Genomic DNA, 23,485 nt, shown 5'->3' on the forward strand with positions numbered 1-23,485 from the left:
CTGTATGGCATCTAGAAGAGGGATATTGATATATAACTTTTGAATTACCTCTACAAACTTACCAAACTGCTCATCCATTTTAGCATTTCAATTTCTATGTGGAAATGGTAGGAGGGTGGTGGTGATAATCTTGCATCATCTCCTATGCTTGTGGTTCAGATTCTTTGGCTTCTTCTTTTTATTCCTCTCATATTGCTTCTGGTGTCTTATATGTCCTCATTGGATATGGAGGATCACGAGTAGACTTGCCACCTCTTGTGGTTATGGCATTGACCTTCTAAAGGTTAGTGGCAAAAGGTAGATCAGCTGTCAGCTGAGCTATTTGTGATTCTATCTTTTTTATAGCTAAGTTGGTCTTTGATGGTAGAAGAAAAACTATCCATTTTAGTATTTATGTTTTCTAGTACCTTGTCATTAAAAGAAGCTTTTTAGAAATATTCTCATTAATCTTAGCTTGTTCTAAGATTAGATCTCTCAAGGATGGTTGTTTAGGATTAGAAGAATTATAGTAATTACCTAGGTACTTACCTTGGTAATTTGACCGTTGTTGTTGCCCCCATCCTTGTCTTTGTTGTTGTGGACCAGAATTATTGACGATAATGTTTACATCCTCTTGATACTCGAAGAAATCAATCCCTAAATATTCTCCATATATGTTTTGGGCATTATAAGCATCTTGAATGGCTTGATGATCTTTCTTATAATTGGCTTGACGTCCATCTTGGTTGAAAGTGCACACACCTCTTCTATTACTTCTTCGCTCTTATTGCATGCTTGAATATTGCATTGAGACCAACCTTGATTAGAGGCTATCTTCTCCATGAGAGCTTCAGCTTTTCCAAGGGTGAGTGACATAAATGCTCCTTTAGCAGTAGCATCTAGATGTTCATGAGTTTTCTAAGTTCATCCATGGTAGAAACATTGCATGAGCAACCAATCTTCCATCTCGTGATGAGGACAATCTAAAATGTATTCTTGAAAATGTTCCCATGCCTCTGGAATGGTTTCGCCTTTTTGCTGTTGGAAGTTGGAAATTTTTCCTCTCAAGGCATTGGTTTTGCCTATAGGGAAAAACTTTGCTAGGAAGGCCTTCGAACACTTTGCCCATGTGTTGATGTCATCTTTGTTGGTGTAGAACCACTACTTGGCCCTTCCCACTAGCGAGAGTGGAAATAGGTGGAGTAGTATGATATCTTGAGCGATGTCCTTGATGGTGATCGTGCTACTAATCTCTAGGAAATTCTGAAGATGAGCACTAGCATCTTCATGTGCCTTCCTGCTAAATGGGGTAGCTTGCACCATGTTGATGAGGCTTGGCTTGAGCTCAAACTCAAGGTTGTTGGGTTTGAGTGTTGGTCCAGTGTGAATGTTCTCAGTGCTTGGAGTAGAGAATTCTCGCAGTGTCTTGTCAACCATTGCTTCAGAAACTGGTGTTGAGCTTCCTCTTGATTGATTTGATTGTGATTGATGGAATTTGTTGGTAAATCACAACCAATCCTGTAATACCGTGTATAAAATATGAACAAAGACAAACAATGGTAAGCCTACAAAAGTAGAGATGCTTAGTTATGATTTCATCAATAAGTATGTATTTGATCAATTCTCTTAGCCTTGTGCCCCTCCCCGGCAACGGCGCCAAAAATACTTGTTGGTATTTCTTAGCATCACTCTTTACTAAGTTGTCATCCCTAGCAATGATGCCAGAAGTGCATTGTCGGTAATTATTGAGAACACTTATAAATATATATATATATTAAGTATCCACAAGCGCATAGATAATATACCATTATAGCAATTCACCTGGGAGTATACTAGGTATTGTTATTTATATTTTCCATAGGGAGGAGTGATGGGGTAGCTAGAGATATTGACAAATATGTATACTTATGACAAGATCATTAGCTCTCATGCTTTAACAAGGGTAAGCCAAATGATAAGTGTAAGACACTGATAGTAATCCAGAGATAGAAATAGATACTCATAAATGTAGTATGGCCAGGCAGGAGATTAGTTAAGAGCAAAGATTCCTAAGCCATTTCTTATTTTCTAAGTCTTTTGTACACTCTAGTATATACACTTTCATCTATAGCATAATTAACTCTTCATCTATGCATAAGGAACATTACTAAGGAAAATTAAGAACAGAGCTTGATTTCCTTCGTAACCGGGTTCTACTTGTTCTACAAACGGGGAGTGGACTACAAAGGACTCAACGAGAGTGTCACACTCGTGATCTACCACATGGCTTGGAGTGTAGAGTGCATCCGCAGGTAAACAATATTTAAGCACCACGCTTACATAATGTCGACCACTTAACTCACTCGAGTACTTAGCTAAGCTCTTTGCGAACATATGCATAAATTCATTATCAATCATGACTATATCAAGCATAATACGAAAGCAAACTAGGAACATAATAAATAGAAACATAGTATTGAAGTAGCATAGAGTCAGAAAATATAGAGGGATACAATGGCTTTGCCAGCCTCCAGACAGCGAATCCAGAATCCTGAGCAAAAGCCCAACTCTACTTGAATCTTGCTATCTAGCCTATACTAGAACTTGAAGAATTGGAGCTCTATTCTCTTCTCTCTGAAAACTCTAATTTCTGATCTGACCTTGACTTATGATCAAGGTTATTGATGCCTCAGGGAGGGGGGTAGGGGCTGGTATATATATGGGGATACATCCCTCGGATCAAACTGACTTGAAAGAATGGCATAGATGCAATCCTTGAGGTGGTGGAGGAACTGACATAGAAGGGGAGACCAACATGTGGGACCAAGGGGCTAGTTGGCCTGCAAGTGGGGCCGACCAGCCCCACCTGTCATCCTCCTGAGGTCTGCTTCGGGGGATGGCTTTAGGTGACCTCTGGAACCTTCTGGTGCTATTTTCGTCATGGATAATTGTGATTTAATTTGACGATTTGATCCACCTTGATGGTTTTCTGGATAAACCCTGCCGAAAACATAGATTCACCAAAACTTGTGAAAATTGTCAGTTTAAACCCCTAAGTCTATGTTGGTGATCACTTTCATGCATTATTTCGAGTTATGTTGATGGTTTATGATGGATGTTAACTACCGTCAAGGCGGTTTTGGGTAGATTCCCCGTAATTCCCCCCAAACCGTCCTTAGGCTAGTATAAATGGAGGGGGAGAGACCCCTCTCAACACACACAACTCTTGGAGCCAAACACCTCACCCCGCCTTTGTACTTTTACATTTTCTTAGAAGCATTTGGAGCTTGTAAGAGACTTGGACATCTTGGCAACACTTGGTATTTGAAATACAAATAGTTCCAATATGTTCTTGTTCTCTACTTATCAATATAGTCATACTCATGAACTAGAGTATAGTTCTTATGTTATGATCATGTCATATGAATTAGCATATAGTTCTTATGTTATGAACTTAACATGTAGAACGTTAAGCTTAATCATTCATGCAACCTATATGATTAGAATTAGAACTAAGCTGAGGTGGCAGTTCTTGTTCCTTCGGGTTTGCCCATGTCCTATGCTTGTCAATCCGTAGGGTTGGAGTCCTAGGGGGATATGGGTAGTTCCCTTATACACGGGCATGGTGCTCAGGTGTACAGGAACCTTCGGATGTGACAGTGCTCCACGGTTGAGGGGTAGGCGGCAGGTGGTGACAGCCCTATCCATCCCTTGTAATCCCCATGTTTGGGTATTCGTATAGGAGTTCATAAAGTCTCCCTAGCTTGCTGGCAGACCAGTGCTCGGAGATCTCCCCATCCATCTTACACTTAGGTCTAGGTCTAACCATGTATTTTGTATGACCACTCACTATTCTTTGTATGACTATATTAAGGATAAGCCTTCTCCATTTAGGAACATTATTTTATTCTTTCTTTCTCTTTTATCCTTGAGGTTGGCCCAAGTGTGTGTCACACTATCTTAAAACTATCGTGACTTACCCCCTGTATTTAGTATTGGTCTAGTATGCAGTCACTTTATCCTGTCCATGTCCCCGCTAGAACCTTTTACACTATGCCTTCCTTTGGGAAAATATAAATAACGATACCCTGAATACTTCTAGGTGAACTGCTACAACAATAGATCCGGTTGTGGATAATTTCTATAATAGTTAAGAACTATCATCAAGACATTTTTGGCGGCGTTGCTAGGATATACCAAATCTTAGTGACGATGCTGAGAAATGCCAATAGTACACTAGTGGAGGTAGCCAACAACTCTGGTACTTCTCCAACTCTTCTCTCTCACTCCCTATACTAATCTAGCTAAGAGCTAATGTGGAGTTGAGCTTGCTCTTCTTCTTCTTCTTCTTCTTCTTCTTCTTCTTCTTCTTCTTCTTCTTCTTCTTCTTCTTCTCAATGTGTATGATGATTTTCAATGAGGAGGCCTCCCCCTTGCTTTTATAGCTCACTTAGGACGGTTTGGGGGAATATTCCCATGGGATACCATGCAACTGTCCTAGGGGCATTCAATTCACCGCCTCCCGAAGGGTGGGCCCGAGGGGCAGCAAGGGGGGGTGCGGCCGCACCCTGGGTGGCGCCTCCCTACACCGCCTTCACTAGGGCAGTTGCTGAATGGGCCTTGGCCTCGTCTTCGCTGGTTTGGGCTTCAGATTCCTTAGGTACGTGGCCCATCGCTTGTTTTGTTTGATTGCACTTTCTTGATTGTGCATTTTGATGTGTTTTCATGTGTTTGTCCTGCAAAACTTATAAACACCAAGACTTGTGGAACTTGTGAGTGGTAATCCCTAATTCTAAGTTTGGCATTCATATTTGTACATTTTATTGAAATGTTGGTGGTAAGAAATATGAGTTAAGCACCGCCAACGCGGCCGCTGCCGCCGCTTTGTTCTAATCGACGCTGCCACCCTTGTTGCTTTGCCATCTCCTGGCAAAGTATTTGGCTTACTAGTAACCACACCAGCATTTGCAAAACCTGCTGCTTCTTGCATCTCTGCCAGCGATGTTCATCTAACCGTGACGCTGCACCGCTGATTGTCCTAGGGTGTTGATTAATCTATCCTGTGCTGAAGTTTCCCTGAAGCACCAGGTGTTATGGCTGGTCTTTGATTAGTAATAGGTAAACGACATGGTGCCGGCTAAAGAAAATAGGAGAGGGCAGGGCAACTGAGGGGAAAGCAAATGAAAGAAAATTTTTAGGAATGCAGGATCCATTCAATCCTTTACAAATTGTTACCTCTGCTCTGAGTTCGATCCTTTGTGGAGCAATCGGATAAAGAAATTCTGTGCAGAGAAGAGTACGATAATGATACATTAAGTTCAGAGTACGCTTAAATTAGACTGACTAGTTCATGAATTTCTAGGAATAATTGGTGTGGAGTTTCAATGGTCCACTGAAAGAAAAGTTATAGCCTGTGTTTTTATTTTTCCAGTAGCTTCTGTTTCACTTGAATCGGATTAACGGATATGGAGTTATGCCTGAATTAGTGCAGCTATCTGACTTGATATATTCTCGTAAAGAAATATCTTTTTGTCTATTTTCGACAAGATTAGAGCCAGAATTGGTCCTGACTTTCTAATCAATAGTTCTAAGAATTTTTTTCTAGATATTTAAGATGTATTTGTTTGCTTTAATTGGTTAAGCGGATCGATAGTTATCATCAAAACAGCGGGGAACTAGGAACCCTAAGTGTTTTTTCTTGAGAATATGAGAATTGATCGTAGAGTTTGAGTGAGAGTTTTATTTGAGTGAGTTTCATAAAATAGGTTCATCATGGTTGTTATTGAAATAGTTAGATCACACGTGCACATATATGATATCACAAATATTTTTCAACTATTTTTCTGGATTAAATTAAATCTAAAAATGCCTAAGTTTCTAACAGTACCTGTGGTGCTCGTCATCCGTGGAAATAGGAAACAGGGCCAACACCCTGGTTAGAGTTAGGCAATGATGGCAGGGCGATGCCCCATCCTGACCCAATCGAATGCAAGAGCCAGAGAGCGGCTAGAGACACCATGAGCGATGAAGGCGTAGCCACCATCTCCTCCGGTGCCACCGACGATGTCCAGCGAGATTTGTCGTGTAGTTCATCCACGGCGAAGGGTCCGGGACATGTGCAATGTGCACAGGGTCAACCTCTAGCCAGTGGAGGAGGCATGACCAGGTCGGGCGCCACAAGCTAGCAGACATGGCGGGTGGGGTCGGATGCTACAAGCCGGCAGACAAGGCAAGCCCAAGGTAGACCATTGCTGGCTAGCTGAAGCGCGCTCAAAGTCGACCGTTGCAGACCAGTGGATGAGGGTGGACGATTTTACGAGGGGTCAAGATGCAGAGCCGTGCAGATGCACGATTTTGGGAAGGATCGGATGAGTTAGCATTGTGATGTATGGTGTGGAGGAGATAAAAAATAACTGGTGCTATGGTGGAGGAAGAACAAATGCTCAATTGGCTGGAGGTCTTGTGTCAGTGGTGTGTCTGGTGCTACTGGGTAGACGTTGACACTTGAGGCTTTTTAGTTGTAGATAGATAGATATTGTTAAATCTCAGTAAGCAACCAGTTCCACCACTAACGTGCAACTAACGCATCAACACATGCAGAAGCCAGATAATCATATTCCTTATGAAATATGTTGAACACATAGTTATGGATTGGAATATATTCAAAAAAAATTTCATTAGCACTCAGTGCACTTGAAGCATTAACGATAACAAAATCTGTAGTCTCGCCATGAGCTAATACAAGTTTTGGTTTTGCAATTAATTATTATTTTGGTAATGATACACTAAAAATAACAACAAACCACAACATCATAAGTGTTGGTGAAATTTTATTGGTATATAGTATGGAAGAAGTTTCTTTAGTCTGCATCCTGATTGTCCATCCCCTCCTTAATCCTGAATTGAGGTGGCCTTCCTGATGGACAACGGACAGTGTTCGTTGAGCTAGTTGCTTTTTTTTCCGGCAGCCTTCTGGCTTCTAATGTTTTCTTCTTCTGACTCATTTGGTGAATCTGATCCACTTGAGGTATCACTATCTTTTGCTAGCATAAAAAAACCATAATTATGTATCAGAGCATAGAAGGGGAAACACAACATATTCAACAGTGATAAAATAATCATATTTGTTTAAATGGAACCAATACATGTGTACTAACTATTACCATTCAAATTACACGTATAATTTGTTATTGAACATGCACGCTGCCTAGTTCCATATGTAAACAATCTTTCTATTGAGGCTCGTGTTTCAATCAAGAAGGTTGGATGCATCTAATCAACCACACAAGTTTGTATCTTGAGATTGTAGTTCACGCATCTAGTCAACCACACAAGTTTGTATCTTGAGATTGTAGTTCATCACTAAAAGAGGTATCCCGTCTGTCCTAGTTTGAGTTGGATTCAAATGAAATTCCACATGAGAAGATTTAACAGGAGGTGAAAAATGAACTTAGTGTTGCACAGCAATAGACCAACTTATTATATCTATATTAACTAGTATTGTGTGCTATGCATGCTAAGGATCATGGGCATTTGGTCTGGTTAATCATCTAACTACCAATACTCTTGAAACTTTTATTTGTAAAGTTAACTCTTTGCTTACTTACCTGGTGCTTATAAATTGAGTAAAAGTCAGAATACAAGCCAAATAATTAAAGGCCAAAGTATAATGCTGCCTATTTTATCTCAAACTAAGCACATCAGATTTAAAGCTTCCATGTAAGACATGATATTTTAGTATCTATTGTTGCATAGAAAATTTGCAAACAAACCCTGAGAGTTTTCATAAAATTTTGTGATAGCAGGTATACCATCATTCCCAATGCACAAAAAGAAATGAGAAGACCGTTAGAAGCAACAATGCAAAATTTAAGTAGCAAAAAACAAAATATAAACTCTTGATAACCAACCCCATACTATCTTTGATGTCATGTAAGTATTTGCAATTTTTTGGAACATAAATAAAGTAATTAAAACTCAAGCAGGTGTGCACACAACAGTACAAAATTTATGATAATAACAACAAATGCAGGAACTTACAGTCATCTATATTTTGATCCTGTTCGATTTTCGATGCTCGCCTAGACCGAGATGATCTTGTGGGCTCCTGATAAGGCTTCTCATTTACTATTAATCTATTACGTAAACTTTCATGCTGCCATATAAAAGAAAATTAATCAATTATATACTAGAATTACATCTGTAGTTTTCCACTGCTACTCTTTATAGTCATTAGATTTGATTTTGTGCACTATGATATATATGCTCTTCGATATATACTGTTGACTGCTAGAAATTTTTATTACAATATACCTAAAGTGCTGGAAGCATACAATATATGTTTTTGAAAACTAAATAGTTCAAAGTTATATTATTCTAATATTGGAAAGTTTGGAAGCAAACTTGTCGAGAATGTAAACTTTGTGGGTGGAGGGAGTATAAGAAATCTTGTCCCCAAATGCCAAAAAACTAAGACCATAAATAAAATTACCACTACAAAAAATTAAGTGAAACTTGATTTCCATAACATTGTTGACCCATAAATAATTATTTCGTAGTTACTTATTGCTGATGGTAATGGTAAAACAGACTAGGTAACGAGTGACAGTAAGAAATGCAAATAACAAACCATTTGGAAGTTAGGAAAGACAATTGTGGATGAATCAAGTGGCATGGGAACAAAATTCACTACCTTTGTTTCTAGATGATAATGTCCAAAATGCAAGCAACTAGGAAAAAGTATGTCATGCAGATTTTCACTAGATAAACAAAAAACCAAGAGAACAATTACCATATCTGCAGATATTTCAAAAGAGTACAGATCATGAACTCTTGTCCTTTGAATAAATGCACGCCTGGATACCTTTCCAGTTTCTAGGAAGGATAATGCAGATTTCAGTGTGCGGAATGTGTAGGAACTAGCAGGATCCGTGTAATACTGCATGATAAGACAAAATAATGATTCCTAAATCAAGCAATGTTCATTTAATCAATGGTAAAAATCATGACTCATGAGCCATATTATTTACCGGATCTCTCCTGGTCAATCCTTCCTTTGTTTTTCTATATACTATTTCTTTTACCCAACCTTCTGGCAATCCACTTGGCCGAAAGTCCACTTTTGCAAGTATCTACAAATATTTTAAAAGAATAAATAGAAAAACATCAAACACTCAAAAGATGTAATGTGTTATTTGAGTTGAACAAGTTATATTAGCAAGAGACACACGTTGTCTTCAGAACTTGTGTCACATTGTCCATTGGTGTCGCACCCAGAGACCTTTGCCTCATTGACATAGAGTAGTACATCTTGTTTTGATAGCAATCGCACACCAGTGATTGAGTGGACATAAAACTACAATGAAACCATCAGGACTATCAATAGTAGACATCAATGTATACTAAAATCATTAGTAACACAAAATTGTTTGCACTTGATGCTCCATTTCAAAATTAAATCAATTACTTCTAAGACCTGAAGATAACATATATATAACTTTATTTATAATAAGTTTCTTGGATCAAAGCATGATAATGGATAGGATATACGTAATAAATAAGTTTCCTAAATAAAAATAACAGTTAAGTTTAAGAATATAAAAAATGCATTGATTTCATACAGCGATATTCCTTACATACCTCCACTCTAGTTTGCTCCTCACTGGGGTGCAATTACGTACTCAGAATCTGGCTATTCCATATCATCCTCTTCTATAATTCAAATATGTTCAATGTATTTGTTTATTAATTGGAAAATTCCGTATTTACTGAGTTTCTTGTTTGAATGTAACAATTTGCATACAAATAGATGAATGTTACAATAAGAGATAACTTGTTTAATTGCAATTTTAGTTACTATGTGAGCCTCAAAGTAATGTAAAACCAACAATATATATAATATAGCAATAGTACCAACTAACTAAACTCGTGGATATATACCTTGTACATCTTGTTTGTCTTCTCCCCACCAGCTCTTACCTCCATCACCCACCCCTTTGGAAGCCATTCATGTTGTCTCTGAATATGCAAGCATAATGAACAGACAAAAAAAAATTGTAATAACACGGCCAAAATAAAAAGTTGGTCATACATAAAAAATTGTAGTCATGCACCTGAAGCGTGTTTTCTGCACCACGTTCCTTCGATTCTAGCATACGCTCATCTGTCCCAGAAAAAAGGTACTCCAATACCTCTGACTTCATGGTGAATGTGTAATTTGATATGGGAGAAGTATAGTACTGCTTGCAAAATAGTTCAAAGGTTCAAAGGAAATTCATAAATCTGAATAATAGGAAAGTGTGGTTTACAGGTGATATTCCATACGGCAAAATTACTTGTTGAATCATATACAAGCACTATTCCTATTGTTTGAGAAACGTACTCGAATAATGGTGCCATCTTCAGCGCGGAAGACCTCCATGATCCATCCATCGGGGAGCCAATCCGGCGGCTCGGCTAATGCCTCAATATCCTCCTCATCCAGAGTAGTTGGTTCATTTTCCTCCTCATCCGATATCATAGTAATAGGTTTGTCACCCATTTTTTCGAGGGTTTGGCTACAATCTACTTATGCTTACCTTGTAGCTTTGGATCTATCAAAGCAAAGGATTGCTTCAACGATGGGTATTTATACTAATCTTCCTATCCATCTGGTGCTAGCTGGCATCCACCATAGGCTGGAAATTGTCTGGTTGTTTGGTAAGGAACAACTCAAAGATTCAATTTCAAGATCTAATAGATAGTGTAACGCCTATCTCGTTTAGTGCTGTAGATACTTTAGATTTGAAATGCATATTACATTATTAATACACAGAGTGTAAAATAGGAAGGTGGGTGAGCCAACGTCATGTGTAACACCTACCTCATTTAGTGTAGTAGATACTGCAGATTTGAAATGCAGATTGCATTATTGATACACAGAATAAAATCGGAAGGAGGGTGAGCCAACATCGTGTTGTGGATCTTTATTGTAGGCAACCGGCAGAACAACTCATAGTGTGCAATGCCTAGCTCATTTAGTGTTGTAGATACTGCAGATTTGAAATACAGATTGCATTATTAATACACAGAATGTAAAAATACACAGAATGTAAAAAAGGAAGGAGGGTGAGCCAACATCGTGTTGTGGATCTTTAAGGTAGGTAACTGGAAGAACAACTCATAATGATGCTAGCTGGCATTCTATATACATAGCTGCACTGCAAAGAATACTATGTTTGACTACAGAATGAATCTAGACTTGATGTGGTTGGTGTCCAGCGAACCTGACCACGATTGCAACATAGTTTCAGCCCCTTTTTGCCTCTTAATTAATATTGGTATGCAGACGTGATGCTCACTGGTGGGCCAAACCCAAAACTATCACATAAAAATTATAGCTGGGCCTGGGCATGATGAGATTTGTCATCTAGATTACTTGACCCCCTTTTTTCATGATGTCTCATGAACTTGATACTGAACTGTACTCAGTGCAATCTGATTGCGTGTTGTAAGTTGTAACATAGAAACTGACCATATGTTATGGTAGAACAAATATATAGATTTTTATATTAAAGTAGTGGAAATGCACATGCGGCACACACGTGTCTATAAAAAATCCTATATACAATACAAGAATAACAATGCTAGACATACCTGGACCTTGTAATAGGCATACAAACTACTAATAAAAATTATCAAGCCCTAAATTTATCAACAGTCTAATATATCAAATCCTTGTATAATGAATGGTCAAAATTCACATAAAAATTGCAAGTTGCATTACCTTTGATTATAATCATGGACAAATTATCATTACTTTAAGTGGCTGCCATGTCTTGTATAAAATCAAAGACTAAAAAAATATGCAAACCACATGCTAGAAACATATATATTACCGATAATGTTTTTTGCATAAGCCAAATCATTATCTTCTCCTGGTAACCTGATGAATGACAACTCGCATCTGAAGCAACCACCTGGTTGCAGAGGTTCACTGAAATCACCTCTAAATAATTAATATGTGCAGTGGCCATGCGTGACAGGCTTGAATCATGGACATCTCGCATACATGTTGTCTTACATTGGCTATGGAAAATGAGGACGGGCCATAGTGCTCTGATTGCCTTAGTGATGGGGAATGTGACTAAAAAACACTGGTCAAAATGCCATGAAGAAGAAGTGAGAATTTTCGAGCATGAACCCACCTTCACGTTGATTGAGTTGCTCTAGAGGGGGCGTGAGTGCAGCCTATTGACAAGTTGATTGAGTTGCTCTAGCTGCCGCTTCCTCTCCCTCTCCTGCGCCTACACCACCACCACCAACAGTTTGAGTACAAGAGGCAAATACAGAAATTCCAAACAATTAGCACAATGGTCTCATCAATGCATGTAGTTTCGGAGGTGTCAGCATTAATTGTAGCATTATGTAGCAGCTTCATGAAAGCCAAAGACCACGATTCACAAAACATGCAGACTGATTTGTTTAGCTGTGTCAGGCACATGATCATCTTCTCATAGTAGCGCCAAAGAATTGTGCTTGCCAATTTTCACCCAGTTCGGTACATGAGTATGGGCTCAAACGAATCAAGTAAGCTGCTGACATTATGCAGTATAGCTAGAGCGATTGACATGGACACTGAACCTCGCTCCAATTTTCATGCTGTGTATAACAGATTCAACAAGTACTATACCTTGTTAAATCTTGAGAGTATTTGGCCCAAAGAAAGGCTCCCAAATAAATTATATAACTTGGTGAACATGGGCATATATATCACGTGACCCAAACAATTTGAACAACGACGTTCTAAAGGACATTAGTTGTGCGACTCCCCTAAAGAAAGCAAGATTCCGTAAAAACTGCTGATGTAAAGGCTTAGTCCATTCGAGGTATGGGAAGGCACCCAAACAATTCATTCAGATAGCCGTTTCAGTTATGTGGCAAAGCACATACAAGCGTGATTAGGACAATTAATCCCTTGTTTGAATATGAGGAAGCTTCAGAACTCTGAAGTTTCCATGTACAGGGCATCACCGCATCACAATGCCCTAAGATACTTGCTTGTGAGTTTTCGAGCCACGTAGTTTACCTGGATTATCTTTGTAATACCCTGAATTTAAAAAAAATAATGGGTTGATCGTGCAGACTGAAAAGAGGAGAAAATTTTGACTTCTTGAACTGTAAGTCCTATGGACAATCGGAGACCGTATTTTTGTAGATCTCGTCGAAACAAATCCATTTGACTAGTAACATGTTCTGTTTGGAGGTCGGATAAATTTAGTGGGAGCCGCTAAATTTAAACCCTTGCATATGACTTAGTTTTCCTAATTGGTTAAGAAAAAGAAAAGGCAGGGTTTTTTTTCATGCCGCAAACTCTTCTCACGCCACCACCCGTTCTACTCATTCTTTTTGGTAATGACTTTAATACGCATGGCCATATTTTTATCCAGCCGCGCGCACACAATCACTCACGCCCGACGCCACACTCATCTCCCTCCCCACGCGCCGCGGCTCCTCCCTCTCTCCCCTCCAACGGCGGCGGCGGGTTCCGGCAGCTGCTCCTCCCCATGCGCCCAAAGCGGCACCTCGCCGACATGGCTCCTCCCTCTCTCCCCTCCAGCGGAGGCGGCGGGGTCTGGCGGCGGGCGGCGGCGCCGATGAGGTAGGCGACTTCCTCCTCGTCCTCCTCCTCCTCCTCCTCCTCCTCCTAGATCTGCGAGTTAGGGGTCCGGCAAGCTCCCCCTCTCATCTTCCCCAACTCCGGTAGCCTTAGAAGGGAAGTGGTCTGGGGGAGGAAGGCCGGCCAAGTGGTGGGGAGGCCGGCAGGAGGTTTAGGGGCCCTGGCAGTGGTGGAGGTGGTCGGACCAGGTCAGGGCAGGGGCACTATGGCTATGGTGGCAGCGGGGGCTGGGCCAGGGGACGCGGAGCTCCAGCAAAACCCTAGCTCGCTTGTGGCGGGGCGATGGGACCGCAAGAGGAAGAATATGAACAGTACCATGCGAAGGAAGAAGATAGAAGAGAGAGGGCGCGTGCAGAGCGGCTGGCTGTGCGACTGGCCTAACACATGGCCGGCCGGGCGATAGCCGTGTCCTTCTTTTTTCCCTTCTTGACTTTGTTCATGCTCCTACCACCACTTTTCTCTAATCGACGCTGCCAAAGATCTCTGCCTCCTAGACCCTTGTTGCTTTGCTATCTCCTGTCGAAGTATTCGGCTTACTAGTAACATGTCGAAGTATTCGGCTTACTAGTAACCGCGCGTGCATTTGCAGTCCCTGCTGCTTCTTGCATCTCTGCCAGTGAAACCGTGGCGGTGCATTGCTGATTTTCCTAGGATGTTGATTAACCTGTCCTGTGCTGAAGTTTCCCTGAAGCACCAGGTGCTGCTGCTGGTCCTAGGATAGTAATAGGTAAAGGCCATGGTGCCGGCTAAAGAAAATAGGAGAGGGCAGGGCAACTAAGGGAAAAGCAAGTGAAAGAAAATTTTTAGGAATCCAGGATCCATTCAATCCTTTGCAAATTGTTACCTCTGCTCTGAGTTCGATCCTTTAAGGAGCAATCAGATAAAGAAATTCTGTGCAGAGAAGAGTATGCCAATGGTACATTAAGTTCAGAGTACGCGTAAATTAGACTGACTAGTTCATGAATTTCTAGGAATAATTGGTGTGGAGTTTCAATGGTGCACTGAAAGAAAAGTTGTAGCCTGTGTTTTTATCTTTCCAGTAGATTCTGTTTCACTCAAATTGGATTAACGGATTTGGAGTTACGCCCGAATTAGTGCAGCTGTCTGACTTGATATATTCTCGTAAAGAAATATCTTTTTATCTATTTTCAACAAGATTAGAGCCAGAATTGGTCCTGACTTTCTAAACAATAGTTCTAAGAAAAAATTTCTAGATATTTAAGATGTATTTGTTTGCTTTAATTGGTTAAGCGGATCAAGAGTTACCATCAAAACAGCGAGGAACTAGGAATCCTAAGCGATTTTTTCTCGAGAATATGAGAATTGGTCGTTTAGAGTTTGAGTGAGAGTTTTATTTGTGTGAGTTTCATAAAATAGGTTCATCATGGTTGTTGCTGAAATAGTTAGATGACACGTGCACATATATGATATCACAAATATTTTTCAACTATTTTTCTGGATTAAATTAAATCTAAAAATGCCTAAGTTTCAAACAGCACCTGTGGACCTCGTCATCCGTGGAAACAGGAAATTAGGCCAACACCCTCGTTAGAGTTAGGCAACGATGGCAGTGCGATGCCCAATCCTGACCCAATCGAATGCGAGAGGCAGAGGGCAGCTAGAGACAACCATGGGTGATGAAGGCGTAGCCACCATCTCCTCCTGTGCCACCGACGATGTCCTGATATTTGTCGTGCACTGCATCCATGGCCCAGGTTTCACGAGTGCCACAAGCTAGTAGAGAAGGCGGGCATCCGGGACATGTGCAGCGTGCACAGGGTCGGCCTCTAGCCAGCGGAGGAGGCATGACGAGATCGGGTGCCACAAGCTAGCAGATATGGCGGGTGGGGTCGGAGGCTACAAGCCGGTAGAGAAGGCGGCCCAAGGTAGACCATTGCTGGCTAGCAGAAGCGCACTCAAAGTCAGCCGTTGCAGACCAGAGGAGGAGGGTGGACGAATTTAGGAGGGGTACAGATGCAAAGCTGTGCAGATGCACGATTTTGGGAAGGATGTGTTAGCGCCGTGATGTATGGTGCGGAGGAGATTAAAAATAACTAGTGCTAAGGTGAAGGAACAAATGCTCAATCGACTAGAGGTCTGTGTCAGTGGTGTGTTTGGTGCTACTCAGTAGACGTTGAAACTTGAGGCTTTTTAGTTGTAGATAGATAGATATTAAATCTCAGTAAGCAACGAGTTCCGCCCCCAACCGTGCAACTAACGCATCAACACATGCAGAAGCTAGATAATCATATTGCTTATGAAATATGTTGAACGCTGAGTTATGAATTGGAATATATTCAAAAGAAATTTATTAGCACTCAGTGCACTTGAAGCATTAACGATAACAAATTCTGCAGTCTCGCATGAGCTAATACAAGTTTTAGTTTTGCAATTAATTATTATTTTGGTAATGACAATACACTAAAAATAACAACAAACCACAACATCATAAGTGTAGGTGAAATTTTATTGGTATATAGTGTGCAAGAAGTTTCATTAGTCTGCATCCTGATTGCCCATCCCCTCCTCAATCCTGAATTGAGGTGGCCTTCCTGATGGACGACTGACAATGTTCGTTAAGCTAGTTGCTTTTTTTTTGCCGGCAGCCTTCTTGCTTCTAATGTTTTCTTATTCAGACTCATTTGGTGAATCTGAGCCACTTGAGGTATCACCATCTTTTGCTAGCATAAAAAACCATAAATTAAGTATCAGAGCATGGAAGGGAAAACACAACATGTTAAACAATAATAAAATAATCATATTAGTTTAATTGGAACCATTACATGTGTACTAACTTTTACCATTCAAATCTCACGTATAATTTGTTACTGAACATGTGTGCTGCCTAGTTCCATATGTAAACAATCTTTCTATTGAGGCATGTGTTTCAATCAAGAAGGTTGGATGCATCTAATCAACCACACAAGTTTGTATCTTGAGATTGTAGTTCATGCATCTAATTAACCACACAAGTTTGTAGCTTGAGATTGTAGTTCATCACTAAAAGAGGTATTCACTAAATTACCAGGGCTATCCCGTCAGTCCTAGTTTGAGTTGGATTCAAATGAAATTCCGCATGAGAAGATTTAACAGGAGGTGAAAAATGAACTTAGTATCGCACAGCAATAGACCAACTTATTATATCTATATTAACTAGTATTGTGTGCTATGCATGCTAAGGATCATGGGCATTTGGTCTGGTTAATCATCTAACTACGAATACTCTTGAAACTTTTATTTGTAAAGTTAACTCTTTGCTTACTTATCTGGTGCTCACAAATTGAGTAAAAGTCAGAATACAAGCCAAATAATTAAAGGCCAAAGTATAATGTTGCCATTTTATCTCAAACTAAGCACATCAGATTTAAAGCTTCCATGTAAGATACAATATTTCAGTATATATTGTTGTATAGAAAATTTGCAAACAACCTCTGAGAGTTTTCATCAAATTTTGTGATAGCAAATATACCATCATTCCCAATGCACAAAAAGAAATGAGAAGACCGTTAGAAGCAACAATGCAAAATTTAAGTAGCAAAAATCAAAATATAAACTCTTGATAACCAACCCCATACTATCTTTGATGTCATGTAAGTATTTGCAATTTTTTGGAACATAAATAAAGTAATTAAAACTCAAGCAGGTGTGCACACAATAGTACAAAATTTATGATAATAGCAACAAATGCAGGAACTTACAGTCATCTATATTTTGATCATGTTCGATTTTCGATGCTCGCCTAGACCGAGATGATCTTGTGGGCTCCTGATAAGGCTTCTCATTTACTATTAATCTATTACGTAAACTTTCATGCTGCCATATAAAAGAAAATTATTCAATTATATACTAGAATTACCTCTGTAGTTTTCCACTGCTACTCTTTATAGTCATTAGATTTGATTTTGTGCACTATGATATATATGCTCTGCGATATATACTATTGACTACTAGAATTTTTATTACAATATACCTAAAGTGCTGGAAGCGTACAATATATGTTTTTGAAAACTAAATAGTTTAAAGTTATATTATTCTAATATTGGAAAATTTAGAAGCAAACATGTCGAGAACGTAAACTTTTTGTGGGCGGTGGGAGTATAAGAAATCTTGTCGCCAAAAAACCAAGACCATAAATAAAATTACCACTACAAAACATTAAGTGAAACTTGATTTCCATAACATTGTTGGCCCATAAATAATTATTTCCTAGTTACTTATTGCTGATGGTAATGGTAAAAGAAACGAGGTAACAAGTAACAGAAAGAAATGCAAATATGAATTTGGAAATTAGGAAAGACAATTGTTGTAACACCCTAAAATTTGCCACTTTTGAAAATAGAGTTAAAATGATTTATTTGTGAATTTTTGCGCACATGAAAACATAGGAAAATAAAAATTTTCATTAATTTAAAATTTATCATAAGGTAGACACGTGTTTGTTGCATTCATGTCGGTCGCACCTCGTGTTTCTATATGCAAAATATATGTTTTTTATACGTTTAGGAGACGAATATCTATCTCTAGTAATTTTCCAGCTTCTTTCTAGAATTTAATTCCTACCTCCTTCACCTTAATCTTTATGTTCCAAGTTCCCAACAATATTTCTATGAGCTCCAAATACTTTATTTGAGTTCATCATGTTCCAAAGTATCTCTGGGAATTTTCCCCCAATTTTCAGAGGTCTCGGAGTATTTTTCATGGCTTAAATATCAATTCTAGACTTTTCTGGAATTATTTTATTAACGAAATTAATTAATTCCGAAAATAATAAATCTCTCATTTTTTCCAACGCTCAAAGCCCATGTGCAATAATCCTAATAAATCATAAAGGCCCATGCATTTATTTACTAATGAGCTTTAATGTTTATTTAGTCCCATTAGTGTAGGTGGATGGTACAACGTCAATTAGTACAATATCGCTAGTTGACGTGGATGTGGGGAGTTTTTCTTCCTATATATATATCAAACAACCACAACCTCATGTAGTAAATTATATAGCAAAGCATACCAAAACTACCATAAGGGGAGCCCCTAGTTTGGGGAATCCCTCATGTAGTAAATTATATTTTTCTCCTTTCTCTCGCCGTTGCTGTCGTCGTCACCGTTGCCGTCGCCGTCATCGTCGTCGTCGCCGCTGTTCGTGCCGCCGACGAGCCGTTCGCTGTGCCAAGCTCCGCGCCGCCTCCGCTTGCTCCGCGCCGCCGCAATCCTTCGCAGTAAATTTGCCATCTCCTCCTCTATCCTTCCGTGTCTTCTCCATCGAAAACCATGCATCGTAGGGGCGTTTTTGAGTTTTGCCGCCGAGCTCCGTCGCCGGCCATGGCGCGCCACCGTGATTTTCCCTGTTCCGGCCGCTGATCCAATCTCGGCCGCCCGTGTCTGATCCGACGGTCGATATTCATCCATACCCCTTCGTTTGGGAATTTTGCAAAAGAGCCCCGATGTTTTCTGAAATCAACCCGCTGACCATAGCGCAATCACAGATTACGTTTTCTTCTTTGAATAGCGTAGTTTCGTCGGTTTAGATTCAAAATATGTTTTCACCTATTTACAGATTTGCCACTGATTTTGTTTTAGCCATAATTTCTCCGTTTTAACTCCGATTTGATCCGTTCAACTTGTGTTAGGTTCGTATTTGCATTGTCTACATGTTTGTACTTCTGTTAAATATGTTTTTAACTTTTAAAATTCGAGGTTAGATTTAATCTAATGTTTTAATAAAGGAAATCTTGTTTATTTCATATCTTCTGCGTTTTAACTCTGTTTTAGCCCGTTCAACTTGCGTTAGGTTCGTATTTGCATTGTCTACATGTTTGTACTTCTGTTAAATATGTTTTCAACTTTTAAAATTCGAGGTTAGATTTAATCTAATGTTTTAATAAAGGAAATCTTGTTTAAAATTTGAGGTTAGATTTAATCTAACGTTAGTAACAATGTTTATCATATCATTATTTCTGAAATTTCATGGTTTAAATCATATCTTGAATAACAATTACGTAACTAGATTTTATAAATAAAATATGATTTATTTCACTTTAGTTTTATAATTCAAATCTAAATTTGACTTAATTACCTATAAAATATCTCATATATGTTTTTTTATAATTAAGACACATGAAGCTAATAGTTATATATTTTCTCCTATGAGCAAATCTTTCGGTAGATGTATCTTTTTAACCGTAGCTTCGATTAGTGTGATTTTTGCATCTATGTGTTTGTAGCGAGACGTAGATTCGTTTCATAAACTTTTCATCTTGATTTTATGTTTGGTGTACTGTTCTAATTTAGATCTATTGTTTGCTTCGTGTATGATTGTATGGATGCTTGTGCGGTGTTTTATGATTTTGTCTAGACAGTGAGATATACGTGGTGATCAAGAAGAAGAAGAAGAAGAACATTGAAGATTAAAGCTTACCAAAGGATCGGTGTTTATGGCAAGTATAGCATGGGATCATCCTTGTTGTCCTATATACCTTTAATCATTTAATTCATACTACATGTGTCTACCTTGACTGCCACTAGAGATTTCCTAGTGCTTTGTTACCTTGTACCTTGATACCTTTGGGTTATTGCATTGGGTAGTATAATGCTAGTGCTCAACTAAAGCCATGATCTTGTAACTTGACTAATGGTATATGCAATAAACATTAAAAGATGCTTTTTAGCAACATGGAACAAGGGCGCTAGAGCATTGAGCTATTTTATGGTGCTCTAGATTCTTCTCTCTAAGGACTTATCTGTAAGTGATCATTCAGGACTTACAGTATAACTGTGAGGGCTACATGGCTCTGGCTTTAGCTCAGTATGAGGACATTTTCTAGCTTGTTAGAGATTACCTTTATGGCGCAAGAGGGGTGTGTTCCGGGTTGGATATAGTGCGGCCTCTGTCCATCAGTGTATAGGCTGCTTGTCATTGTGCCTGCCGGAAGGGGAGCTCTACATTCGTAGGCCATAGAAACCTAGCGGCCCTAACTTGTTAGACGAACCTTTGAAAGGCTTCATAGTGAACCCTGCCGACCTTCCTTGGTAGTGGGTCAAGAGGCTGATCACCTCGGCAAAAGGGTAAATCACGACTCACAGTGAAAGTGTACAACCTCTGCAGAGTGTAAAACTGGTATATCAGCCGTGCTCACGGTCACGAGCGGCCTTGGAACCCTTATGGAATAGATGATCATGAATGGTTAATGATGATGGACACTAATGATATGGATGATGAAGATGCTCACTAATGGTTAATTGTTTATGCTATTCATTATTCATGTTTACCTGATCATGTGTTTATGGGCCTATGATACACTTGTTGCTACTCCTATGCTAAAATTGTGACAATTAAAAGCTAATCGTAGTTAAACCAGTGTCAGCCTTTTGAGCCTCATGAACCCCATGTTATATTTGTTGAGTACGACATGTACTTACGCTTGCTTTATTTTCAATTATTTGGATAAAAATCCCGGATGGGTACCAGATTGCTAGAGTTTGGAGGAATTAGGCTTGTGATCAACCAGACGGTTGTCCCTATGGATTTGGAGTGTTCGTCTAAAGATCGAAGTTGTCTTTACGCTGTCTATACTCTGAGGTTATAATCTTTATACTATTACGCTATGTATTTAAGCATTGTCTTTTGATATTACCTTTATTTGTAGCTATATATGAGATTTGACTTCCTAGGTTCACATATGGTGTGTATCTAGTTTTATTCTTAAAACCGGGTGCGACAATTGTGGATCAATCCAGTGGCACGGGAACAAATTTCACTACCTTTGTTTCTAGATGGTAATGTCCAAAATGCAAGCAACTAGGAAAACGTATGTCATGCAGATTTTCATTCGATAAACAAAAAACCAAAAGAACAATTACCATATCTGTAGATATTTCAAAAGAGTATAGATCATGAACACTTGTCCTTTGAATAAATGCATGCCTGGATACCTTTCTAATTTCTAGGAAGGATAATGCAGATTTCAGTGTGCGGAATGTGTAGGAACTAGCAGGATCCGTGTAATACTGCATGATAAGACAAAATAATGATTCCTAAATCAAGAAATCTTCATGTATTCAATGGTAAAAATCATGATTCATGAGCCATATTATTTACCAGATCTCTCCTGATCAATCCTTCCTTTTTCTTTCTATATACTATTTCTTTTACCCAACCTTCAGGCAATCTACTTGGTTGGATGTCCACTTTTGCAAGTATCTACAAATATGCCAAAAGAATAAATAGAAAAAACATCAAACACTCAAAAGATGTAATGTGTTATTTGAGTTGAATAATGTTCTAGCAAGAGACACACGTTGTCTTCAAAACTTGTGTCACATTGTCCATTGGTGTCGCACCCAGAGACCTTTGCCTCATTGATATAGAGTAGTACATCTTGCTTTGATAGCAATCGCACACCAGTGATTGAGTGGACATAAAACTACAACGAAACCATCAGGACTATCAATAGTAGCCATCAATGTATACTAAAATCATTAGTACACAAAATTGTTTGCACTTGATCCTCCATTTCAAAATTAATTCAATTACTTCTAAGACCTAATGATAACATATATATAACTTTATTTATAATAAGTTTTATGGATCAAAGCTGGACAATGGATAGTATATACATAATAAATAAGTTTCCTAAATAAAAACAATAGTTAAGTTTAAGAATATAAAGATGCAATGATCTCATGTAGTGATATTCCTTACATACCTCCACTCTTGTTTGCTCCTCACTGGGGTGCAATTACGTACTCAGAATCTAGCTATTCCATATTATCGTCTTCTATAATTCAAAAATGTTCAATGTATTTGTATATTAATAGGAAAATTTTGTTTGTACTGAGTTTCTTGTTTGAATGTAACAATTTGCATACAAATAGCAGAATGTTACAATGAGAGATAGCTTGTTTAATTGCAATTATTAGTTACTATGAGAGCCTCAAAGTAATGTAAAACCAGCAACATATATAATATAGCAATGGTACCAACAAACTAAACTCGTGGCTATATACCTTGTACATCTTGTCTGTCTTCTCCCCACCAGCTCTTATCTCCATCACCCACCCATTTGGAAGCCATTCGTGTTGTCTCTGAATATGCAAGCATAATGCACAAACAAAGAATTGTAATAACACGTCTAAAATAAAAAGTTGGTCCTACATAAAAAATTGTAGTCAGGCACCTGAATTTTGTTTTCTACACCACGTTCCTTCGACTCTAGGATACGCTCATCTGTCCCAGAAAAAAGGTATTCCAATACTTCCAACTTCATGGTGAATGTGTAATTTGATATGGGAGACATATAGTACTGCATGCAAAATAGTTCAAAGGTTCAGAGGAAATTCATAAATCTGAATAATAGGAAAGTCTGGTTTACAGGTGACATTCCGTATGGCACAATTACTTGTTGAATCATATACAAGCACTATTCCTATTGTTTGAGAAACATACTCGAATAATGGTGCCATCTTCAGCGTAGTAGATCTCCTTGATCCATCCATCAGGGAGCCAATCCGGCGGCTTTGCTAATGCCTCAATATCCTCCTCCTCATCCAGATTAGTTGGTTCCTTTGCCTCTGCATCCGATATCATAGTAATAGGTTTGTCGCCCATTTTTTGAGGGTTTGGCTACAATCTACTTATGCTTACCTTCTAGCTTTGTATATATCAAAGGATTGCTTCAACGAAGGGTATTTATACTAATCTTCCTATCCATCTGGTGCTAGCTAGCATCCACCATAGGTTGGAAATTGACTGGTTGTTTGGTAAGGAACAACTCAATGATTCCTTTTCAAGATCTAACAGATAGTGTCACGCCTAGCTCATTTAGTGTTGTAGATACTACAGATTTGAAATGCAGATTGCATTATTGATACACA

General features: G+C 38.9%; 2 protein-coding genes and 1 non-coding gene across 3 annotated transcripts; 1 reads left to right on the plus strand and 2 right to left on the minus strand.

Annotated features, from left to right (window-relative positions):
* Positions 1-943: 943 nt before the first annotated feature.
* On the plus strand, positions 944-1,050 carry LOC136511067 (small nucleolar RNA R71). The gene has a single exon (XR_010772640.1). It is a non-coding gene; the product is annotated as a small nucleolar RNA R71 (small nucleolar RNA).
* Positions 1,051-6,903: 5,853 nt separating this feature from the next.
* On the minus strand, positions 6,904-10,498 carry LOC136456889 (uncharacterized). Its single transcript, XM_066456882.1, has 8 exons — positions 10,340-10,498; positions 10,071-10,196; positions 9,898-9,975; positions 9,188-9,313; positions 8,988-9,089; positions 8,750-8,896; positions 7,999-8,113; positions 6,904-7,001 (listed from the first exon to the last, which is right to left on the minus strand). The coding sequence occupies exons 1-8, from the start codon at positions 10,496-10,498 to the stop codon at positions 6,904-6,906; spliced, it is 951 nt and encodes a 316-aa protein (XP_066312979.1).
* A 5,745-nt stretch (positions 10,499-16,243) lies between these two features.
* On the minus strand, positions 16,244-23,219 carry LOC136483906 (uncharacterized). Its single transcript, XM_066481087.1, has 8 exons — positions 23,058-23,219; positions 22,789-22,914; positions 22,619-22,696; positions 21,910-22,035; positions 21,711-21,812; positions 21,473-21,619; positions 17,314-17,428; positions 16,244-16,296 (listed from the first exon to the last, which is right to left on the minus strand). Exons 1-8 carry the CDS (start codon positions 23,217-23,219, stop codon positions 16,244-16,246), a joined length of 909 nt encoding a protein of 302 aa, XP_066337184.1.
* Between the last annotated feature and the right edge of the window lie 266 nt (positions 23,220-23,485).

The sequence above is a fragment of the Miscanthus floridulus genome, chromosome 1, assembly GCF_019320115.1.
Source record: "Miscanthus floridulus cultivar M001 chromosome 1, ASM1932011v1, whole genome shotgun sequence".
Taxonomy (NCBI): domain Eukaryota; kingdom Viridiplantae; phylum Streptophyta; class Magnoliopsida; order Poales; family Poaceae; genus Miscanthus; species Miscanthus floridulus.